Source organism: Corvus brachyrhynchos, unplaced genomic scaffold (genome assembly GCF_000691975.1).
Source record: "Corvus brachyrhynchos isolate BGI_N302 unplaced genomic scaffold, ASM69197v1 scaffold309, whole genome shotgun sequence".
NCBI classification, from domain to species: Eukaryota; Metazoa; Chordata; class Aves; order Passeriformes; family Corvidae; genus Corvus; species Corvus brachyrhynchos.
This window is the reverse complement of record NW_008240227.1, coordinates 294,619-304,170: the sequence shown is the minus strand read 5'-3', so window position 1 is coordinate 304,170 and position 9,552 is coordinate 294,619. Positions and strand designations below refer to the sequence as shown.

The window sequence follows — 9,552 nt, the reverse complement described above, 5'->3', positions numbered from 1 at the left end:
CTGACCCGCCGGTTCCTGCCCGGGCCGTGGGTGCCTGCTCGGTGTGTGCTCACGTGGGCGCAAAATAGAACTGAAATGGTGCTAAAACGCCAACAAAATAATAAAAATCATTACAAATATGGTAAATAACGATTAAATGGTCGAATGACAATGATTAGAATAGAATAGAATAGAATAGACCTTTAAGGTCCCTTCCGACCTAGCCCATTCTCTGATTCTGTGGTCCTAGAAGATATTATTATTGTTAATAATAAAAATGGAATATAATTGCTCAAATAACAAAGTAATAATCTATAACATGACATCAGATAAACATATCAGAGAGCAGAACATCATGATATGGCATCATAATATGGAATACAGTGAACAGAATGAATAGGTCATCTTTAGGGTACCTTCCGACCCAACCCATTCCCTGATTTCTTGGTTCTATAATATAATATCAGCCACAAGAAAATAATGACAATAATAAAAATGGTGCTGACGGGGGAGAGGGAGGGTCTGGCTGTAGCAAGGTGGGCAGAGAGCAGGGGGTTTGTCTTGGGGTCTCCCCTTGTATCTCCCACCCCGAGCTCTCCGGGGAGCCACAGGGATGGCATCACTCCACTGCACCCTGCAAACCTTCCTCGGCTGCTCCAGGAGGGAGCAGGACGGAGAGAGGGATGGGAAGGAGGAAAGGGCCGTGGGGTGTCCCAGCACTGCTCCTCATCCACCACTCTGCTCCCTCGCCATGGTCAGGTATCGGCTGGGCCCTGGCGCAGCCGTGCCCTGGGAAGGGTGCAGGCCCATGGCTGTGTTTCCACTGGAACGCCGAGGTGACACAAGGTGACACCGAGGTGTTTGTCACTTCCTGCCCCAGTACTGGTACCTGCATCATGTATGTGAAGCAGGAAGTCTGGGTACCGGCCTACTGCTGGTTTTCGGCTGTCCCTTGCTTCTCCCCAGCCTTCGGCATCCCAACCAGAATGCCATGGCATGGGAAGAGGTTGTGACCGCTGAGAGTGACACCCCATGGATGGATGTCCTGGTGGATAAGGGGTGAGGACTCAAAAACAAGTGCTCAGCCCTGGTCCTGCATGGCTGGGACCTGGAGGGGATGAGGGGACTGGGGACAGGAGATGGAGATGGGTCTGAAGGGGGCAAAGGGACTGCAGGGGACAGGGAAAGTCAGGGTACAGAACCAGGGAGATCCCAGCAGCCACGGGAGCGGGCTGCAAAGCCCAGCTCATTTTTAGGAAGCACATCCTTGCTCCAAGAGCGTGCAGGAAACATCCAGGGACCCGCTGCTGCAGTCAGGCACCCCTTCACAGCCCCGAGTTCCCCCCGGGTCTGGGATGTTCCTTTGGCCTCGGGGAGGTGGGGAAGGGGCTCATCCTCTCCCAGCCTTCAGCAGGGCCGAGCCAGGAGGAACTGAAAGCAGCTCGTGCACCAGAAATACACCTGCAGTCACAAAGCCACGGACGCACGCCCCAGTGCCCCCACCCGGCTCTGCCCTGCCCGCTCACGGCGTGTTTGGGGTGACTGTTGACCAGGATCCCACAAATCCCCTCAGCCCCGCGGGAGCCACGAGTCCCCTCCCCGGGGCTGGGGAGCAGCAGGAGGCTGGTGGGTCTCAGCTCTTGGGGGAAAAACCAGGCACGAACCCAGCCTGGTGGGGAATCTTGCCCTGTGCCAGGTTTTCCCGGTCCATCTGACCTAGGAGTAGGGAAACACTCTGCCATCGGGGTTTCTTCTTCCCCCTGAAGCCCCAGGACCATCGGCACCCCCAGGGATGGCTGGAAGGACGGTGCAGTGATTTGGCTGCGGCTGGTCTGTGAAGGAGACACGGAGGGGAATCCTCCGGGCGCAGCTGCTGCCGTGTCCCGGCTGGAATTTTTCCCTGGAAGTGTCTTGGTTTGAGGGTGGGTGGGCTCCTGGCTGGAAGGGAAGGACGGACCTGCTCACGGCGAGGCACGGATGGCCATCTCCCTGCCTTGCACCAGGAGAGGGGGCCCTTCAGCCGGCTGCGATCGGCAGGAAAACGGAAAATAAAAGAGAGGGGGAAAAAATGCAGCAGAGGAGGAGCTGAGGGTGAAATCCCGAGGGAGTGAAGGATGGGGAAACCGCCTGCCCTGTCGCTGTACCGCTCCTCTGCATCCCCGGCTGGCTGGCTGGGTTAGTCCCTGTGGAGCAGCGGGCTTGGAGCCTCCGAGGGATTCCGGCAGCGCGGGCGGGATGAGAAGTGGTGGGCAGGGAAAGGGAAGCGTTCCTGCCTGGGATGTACGAGACGGCGCAGGATGCACAGGCGGCGGCTGGGAACATCCGAGTAAAGCCAGCGTGACAGCTCCCGGCTCATTCCAGCCCGGAGAATTCACCTTCCAGCTGAAACCCCCGAAGGGAGCCGGGTTTGGCTGGTTCTGCGGCTCCCGGGGCTCCGGGGGCCGTGAGGGGTGCGGGATGCTCTGCAGGGGGGTCCGTCTCCTACAGATGCCCCTCCCCAGATGTTCCTCCCCCAAAAAGTCTCCCAGCGGCGGCAAACCCCGGTGCCCAGCAGCCACGGGCAGCGGCGGAGCGGTGCCACAGGAGCCAGCGGAGGGCGGTCACGTCCCAGATGGCAGCGGGAGGGGACAACAGCGCTTCAGTGAATGAGGATCCTGCTCCCTCCACCCCAGCGCTGCCTCTCGGGGCGCTCTCCGGCCACGCCAACCCCAAAAGCCCCTCGGCTGTGGAGAGCAGCCTCATTCCAGGTCTGTCCCGGGCAGCCCTCCTTCCCAGCATGTTTTTAACTGAGGGGGAGCAGGCTGGGCACACTGGCTCTCAGCGGGTGGCTTTTCACCTCTGGGGTGGGACCCCCCGCTCTGCCTGTGTCCCCCACCCTGCTGGGGTTCAGCGAGCTGATTTTAGGGGTGTGAGAGCGGGGCAGACAAGTGGGACCTCTTGCTATGGGGCCAGGGAGCAGAGATGTGAGGGGGACACGAGAGCCTGTCCCTCTGTGTGACCCCACCTGCTACACTGCCACCAGGGCCAGCCTTGGGGACATAGAGGGGACAGCCAGCCCTGAACTCATCCCGGCTCTCCAGCCCAATCCCTGCTGCCAGGGCAGAGTTTGAGGAGCATCCACAGTCCCCGAGGCTTTTGGCTCACACTGCCAGTGCTTGTGGGACCGGGTGGTCCCCAGCTTCACGGGGCCTGCTCCCATCTCTCACCCCACGGAAGATCCTGCCAGGGTGGGTGTACATTCAGGTTTGAGGGAATTCCTGGGACCCTGGAGCTTTTCCTGAGCAGGGCTTTGCGTGCAGGGAGGAGCTATCTCCGCATCTCTGCAGTTCCCTTGTCAGCCTGGGGACAAACTCCATCCTCACCCTGTGATTCACAGGTACCTTGTACCTCCAACGGCACAGGGCGATCAACCGGCCCAAATGTGAGGGCCGGGAGGAGGGAGGAGGAAAAAGGGTTCACACTGATTTGGGAGCCCCACTGGAGCAGAGCCATGTGCCAGGTTTAATGTGCCCAGCTCCTTCAGGTCAAGCTCAGTTGCTTCCACAGGTTCAACCAGCATGGATTGGAGAACCAGCATCCTCCTCACCCACCACAGAGGGAAGGTCCTCACCACTTCGCCCGGGGAAGGTCCCACCAGCTCATGGAGGCTGAGCGGAAATTTTTTTTTTCCTCAAAAAGGCAGAAACCAGCGTGGAGTTCAAGGCATGGCAGAGCCCAGTGGGGATGCAAAGAGAAAGATGGTGTTGGGGGGTTTCCTTCTGTCACCAGTGCTGGGGACAACCAGCAAAAGTGAGACACACATCCATGGGGAGATGGCTCCTGATAACAGACCTCAAACAGCCAAAGGAACGCAATTAGAAATCAGATTCACTTTCAATCAGGAGGGCCATTAAATATTAGTGCAACTCCTCTCTTCCAGCCATGAGGAAGAGACACAAATGGTCGTTCTGGCCCGTTCTGGGGCTGGGGACTGACTTTCCGAGCGAGGAGATGCCAGCAGCCGGGGTGTCTCAGCTAGGGGGAGAGGTGTGTGTGTGCCCAGACCTCGTCCTGCAGGAATGAGGGTGCTGGCAGCGTTGCCCCGCTTTGGAAGGGGAGCTGCAGCCCTGCTGCCATGGCTGGCCTCATGACTCATTCAAAACCGACCTTAGCAGCAATTGGCCATGGAGTGATCAAAGCTCCCCTGGCTTATCACCGCCCCATTCCAGTAACGAAATTCCAGCTCGCAGACTGCCCGGGGTGTAATTGGAGGGCTTAATTGAGGAAGGTCATTAGGGGCAGCAAAGATAGGGGAACTGGAGCCTCTTACCCACTGTGAGCTACTGAGGCTTTCACGGCTGTGATGGTGAAAAGGGGAGGTTCAGGTGGGATATCAAAGAAAGGTTCTTCCCCCAGAGGGTGGCTGGGCACTGAACAGGCTCTCCAGGCTGCCAGAGCTCCAGGAGCGTTTGGACAATGCTCTGAGGCACAGGGTGGGATTGTTGGGGTGTCTGTGCAGGGCTGGGAGCTGGACTCGATGATCCTTGGGGTCCTTTCCAGCTCAGATTCTATTCTATGATTTTATGGACTCCAGCAGGAAAACTGGGGCCTCACGTGGGGTCTGGACTGCTGGACGGGATGTCCAAGGAGAGGTGAGTATGCAGGGACACCAGACCGAGGGCTCAGGGGTCCCTCCTGCCTTTGCAAAAGGCCTGGAAAGGTCTTCCACAGCTCCGTGGGATGGCTCCATCAGCATCAAGAGAGGGAGAGGTGCTGAATGTAGATGGGGAGTTACAAAGTGGCTGCTCTGCCTCCGACCCCATGAGGAGAGGGGAAGGAAAAGCGCCTGCCCATTCCTCTCCCCTCCAGCCTCTTCCCTTCCCCTGCTCCATCCTGACACAGGGGTGACTTCAGCCCTTGATGAATGGATCCTGGGGAGACCTTCCACCAGCAAGAGGCTGTTCCACCCCACTAATGTTAATATTAAGCTGCTTATCTGCCCCGGGGCTATAAAACTCTCATCTCCAAAGGGGGAAAAAAATTCCTGCGGTCCTTTATATCTGCTCCTGCTTATTGCAGCCTTATCAGCACGCCCAGCCAGCCTGCAGGGCAAGGGAGTCACGCAATGGCTGCAGCAAACGAGGCCTGTGGTCCCACAGCGGGCCCAGCATCACGTGTCCCCGCTGCAGCGGAGTCGCCGGGCCAAGTCCACCCCACGGGGACAGCGTGGCACCGAGGAGTCCCTGGCAGTCCCACTGCTCCCCTGAGCCACCAAGTGAGGCACTGAGATCCACCTCCAGGGGATGGTCCGGTTTCCCCTGCAGCAGGTGAATGCTGGCTTTGGGATGTCCCTTGTGGGAAGTGGATTTGTGACTCTGTTGCATTGCTCTGTGTCCTTTTTGTAGTTGGTGGAGCTGTTATTTGGCTGGTGAACCTCGTGGGTTGTCCTAAAGCAGGACCTGGACAGACAAAGCCAATCCTTTTCCCCCAGGCTGGTTTAGCGGGTCTGGACAAGCTGGAATCTCCCTGAAGTCTTGGGCAATCGACTTCCCCATTCTCATCCCCACCACGCTTTAATTTCTGTCTCTTCTGGGAAGCTTTTGTGCAACGTGCGATGAGTGATCGGCATTCGGACATCTCTGGTTGGAGCCGCACTGCTCGGGGTCTGGGGCTGGGGGGCAGAATCCTCCCTGGGATATGGGTTCAGGAGCAGAGCGTGCTGTGCCGGGGGCTGTGCTCATTCCCGTGCCATCGCTGCCGGGCTGGCTGGCTGGGTGGCTCTGCGTGCAAGCTGCAGAGAAGGAGGCATCTGCCTCTGCTGGCATGGGCTGACTGGCGGCCAATGTAAACTCTTGGGTTTGAGCTGGAGCAATTCCTGTTCTCATTCTCCTCCTGCCATGAAAACACCTTTGTTCCAGCCCGGAAGAGCAGCAGCTTGGCTTTCTCAGCAGCAAGGGCTGAAGGTGTCCTTCCTGGTGTCCTTCACATGTCCTTCCTTGTGTCCTTCAGGACCAGCACTGACTGTGGTGAAGGAGGTGGTTGAAGGCTCAGGTTCCACCTAGGGAGGTTTTGGATATTGGGGAAATTTCTTCACCCTAAAGGCAGTCAGTGGTGGAGTCACCATCCCTGGGGGTGTTAAAACATGTGGATGTGGCACGTGGGGACACGGGTTAGTGGTGGCCTTGGCAGTGCTGGGCTTGATGATGTTAAAGCCTTTTCCAACCTGAAGAATTCTGTGATTCTGTGATTCTGACACACTGATGGGGGCTGTGGGGTTACGGCCTGGGTTGGCTGTCCTTCACCTGCCCGAGAGCTGTTCCGAAAGGGTACAGTCTGAGACTAGATGTGGTGGAATGGCCAACATTTAATGGAATATCCAACACTAGGAACACCGGGAAACAAAAAAGGCAAGAATTGCTACAAAACGAAGCAGATAAAACAGGATGGTTTCAGTTTATTACATCGGCCCCACAAATTTGTTCCAGACCCAGCTCTGCCGCAAGGACACCCTGGAGATGTCTGCTCCCACCGCTCAGCTCCTGCTCTTCACAGGAAAGCGCTGCCTGACCTGGAAGTGCTCACACCTCTTGTGCTTCAGGGCCAGGCCATAGAGCGGGGTCATGTCCACCTCGGTGCCCTCACAGACGCTGAATTCCAGCTGTTGGAGCAGGGTGGCCAGGAAGAGGAACACCTGCCACCTGGCGATGGTCTCCCCGATGCACTTCCTCTTCCCCAGCCCGAACATCAGCACCTTCTCCCCGTCCTCTTTGTTCACCTTGGTCCCGTCAGCACTGAGGAAACGCTCAGGATTGAAGGTTTCTGGGTCTTTCCAAAGCTTCCTGGAAGGGAAACCATCAGGTGTTGAGATGGTTTCTCCTGGTCATGGGTGTAGGGGGGACACTGGAAGGAGGGAACTGGCGGGAAGAGCATCCCTGAATTCAACAGGGCCCTCTGTTTGCTGCCTTTTCTCTGCAGGCAGGCTGACCCCACTCCTGCCCAGGAAGAGAATTGTGCGGGAAGGGACCTGTTTGTGACTGCAGGAAGGGACCTGCTTGTCACCGCAGGAGGGGTGGTGCCTCACAAGGGACTTACTCGTCGTGGTTCACTTGCCACTGGTTGATGAACACGCAGCGACCCTTTGGGATGTAGAACCCGTTCAACACCGTGTCCTGGGTCGTGCTGGGGAGAGAAAAGACAGAGAGCTGGGCAAGGCCAAAGGTTCTCCTGCATCCTCAGGGGACTGTCAGGCTGCTCCTGATGCTGCTGAGGGAAGGGTGTGACCCACGGGGGTGGTTTTGAGTCCTCCACGAGCCATAACAAGGTGCCTCAAGGCCACCTCGTCCCTGGAGCAGCTCTGCCAGCCCAGCCCGTACCTGTGTGGGATGGCGAAGGGCACGAAGGAGGAATGCCTGAACATCTCCAGGATAAAGGCTTCTGTGTAGGGCAGCGTGCCCCGGTCCGACAGCCGTGGCCGCCTCTCCCGCCCGATGGTCTGGTCTGGGGGAGGTGGAGAGCGGGAAGAGGGTCAGGATCAGGGCTGACCAGAGAGGTTTGGCCCTGTAGGAAGGTGGTTCATGGGCTCACCGAGCTCTTCCTGGATCCTCTTCTGGATGCTGGGGTCCGTCACGAGATACATGAGGCTCCAGGACAGGGCTGTGGTCACAGTGTCGAAGCCTGGGCAAAGAGGACAGGGTGTGGGTGAGCTCAGTGCAACGTCCACCCTGGCCCACGGGCTGACCATCACACGGGGCAGTCTGGAGAGGCTGAGGAGGCAGGGGACATCCCGGACATGCAGCGAGGCTTGGGGCTTTATTCTGCCACAGAAAACTTGGGTAAAATACCCTGCTCTCTCAACCAGTCTCGCTGCTGGGTTGTGTCAGGTTTGTGCAACTCCTCCAGAATTGGGGGAATTTCCACAGCAAGGTGAATCAGCCCACAGACATCTCCCTCAGCCAGGAACCCTGGCCTGTGAGGCTTGGCTGAGCTATAACCCTCGTCCTTCACTTTTCCCAGAGCTGATGTCCCAGACTGGTCTCTAGAGGTATCCCCGGAAGGTCCAGTGAGCAGGAGAGTGAGTGCTTAGACCCACACCAGCTGCCAGGTGTTGGAAAAGGAAGGCTCAGACAGGAGGAGCCAGAGAAAACCTGAGAGCGTCTGCCACAGCTGAGGAAAGGTGGAAAGGATACCTGCTCCAAAGAGGTCATTCACGAGGTTGACAATCTTCTTCTTAGGGATCTGCATGGCCGCATTCGTTTCCACTTTTTTGTCCAGGCACTGCTGAATGAGGGAGTCGGTGATGTCCCGGATGTTGTTCTGAGAGGAAGGGGAGACAAGGTCATGGCAGCAGGACTGGCAGAGGAGTGGGTGGGGGTTCCTGGTCAGCCCCACCCGGTGCTGGGGGAGTCCCTCAGCTCCCGTGGCCCCCATGGAAACAAGGAGAGAGTTCTCCGAGGAACCTGAGCACAGAGCAGATGTTCAACCACTGGACTGGCTACATCACACAGGGAATGCAGGAGAAGCTGAGAGGCTCATGAAACTGAGTCAGGGGAGGTTCAGGTTGGACACCAGGGAAAGGTTCTTCCCCCAGAGTGTGGCTGGGCACTGAACAGGCTCCCCAGGGAATGGGCACAGCCCCAAGGCTGCCAGAGCTCCAGGAGCGTTTGGACAATGCTCTGAGGCACAGGGTGCGATTGTTGAGGTGTCTGTGCAGGGCCAGGAGCTAGACTCAATGATCCTGGAGCCCCTTCCAGCTTAGGAAATCCCATGACTGTACAATATTCCATGATTCTGTGAGAAGGAGGACTGGGGAGAGACAATGGCCATTGCTGCTTGGCTGCAAGAACAAAAACACCTGCTGATAGAGACGGGAGGAGAGCAGGGACGCACCTTGGTGCAGGTGAGGGACCTGCAAGCCCTTACCTCGTCGTAGGTCTCGTAGTGCTCCTTGACCCTCTTCTGCAGGAAGCTGAGCAAGTACCTGTTGAAGTCTATAAACAATTTCATGCTGCAGCTGGGGAGGTACTGGAGCAGGGGGATGAAGTCAGCGGGGTTGCCAGCAGCAGCCACATCAGTGAAGTCCTGAGCTGAATTCACCAGGCTGAGCAGCTCCTGGTCGTCGTGCTCGTAGCGCTTGCCGAAGCACATGGCACAGATGACATTGGCCACTGACACCACCAGGTACCGGTGGGGGTCAAACCTCTTCTCCTCCTCCATCAGCTGCAGGAATTTGGTGACCAGGTACTCGGCCTCCTTGGACACGTGCTCCTCCAGCAGGCAGGTGGAGGACGAGGTGGGGCTGGGGGCGATGGAGAAGCTCTTCAGGGCGCTCTGGGCCAGCTTCCTGCGCGCTTTCCACACCTCCCCGGAGTCGGGGCTGAACGTCAGGCTCTGCCCATCCGTGACAAAGCGGAAGCTGTAGAGGTCCGGGCGGCCCATGAAGTCCTCTCCTTGCTTGACCAGGGCTTGCCTGATGGTGTCCAGCCCGCTGAGCACCAGCACGGGCCGCGTGCCGATCCGCACCTCCATCACGTCCCCGTACTGCCGGCTCAGCCGCGTCAGCGCCAGGTGCGTGTCCTTGCACAGGTCCACCCAGTT

At 58.0% G+C, this 9,552-nt stretch overlaps 1 protein-coding gene across 1 annotated transcript; it reads right to left on the bottom strand.

Moving 5' to 3' along the window:
* Positions 1–6,302: 6,302 nt before the first annotated feature.
* LOC103622914 (cytochrome P450 1A5) lies at positions 6,303–9,546 on the bottom strand. Its single transcript, XM_008641936.2, has 6 exons — positions 8,878–9,546; positions 8,145–8,271; positions 7,543–7,632; positions 7,332–7,455; positions 7,051–7,137; positions 6,303–6,797 (listed from the first exon to the last, which is right to left on the bottom strand). The coding sequence occupies exons 1-6, from the start codon at positions 9,481–9,483 to the stop codon at positions 6,491–6,493; spliced, it is 1,341 nt and encodes a 446-aa protein (XP_008640158.1). The 5' UTR covers positions 9,484–9,546; the 3' UTR covers positions 6,303–6,490.
* Positions 9,547–9,552: the final 6 nt, after the last annotated feature.

Coding starts and splice junctions, on each gene's coding strand:
- LOC103622914 (XM_008641936.2), bottom strand. CDS start 9,483: ATGGAGGTGCGGATCGGCACGCGGCCCGTGCTGGTGCTCAGCGGGCTG. Junction 7,633..8,144: donor GAATGACCTCTTTGGAGCAG/GTATCCTTTCCA, acceptor CTCTTTGCCCAG/GCTTCGACACTGTGACCACA. Junction 7,138..7,331: donor CCCTTCGCCATCCCACACAG/GTACGGGCTGGG, acceptor TTCTCTCCCCAG/CACGACCCAGGACACGGTGT.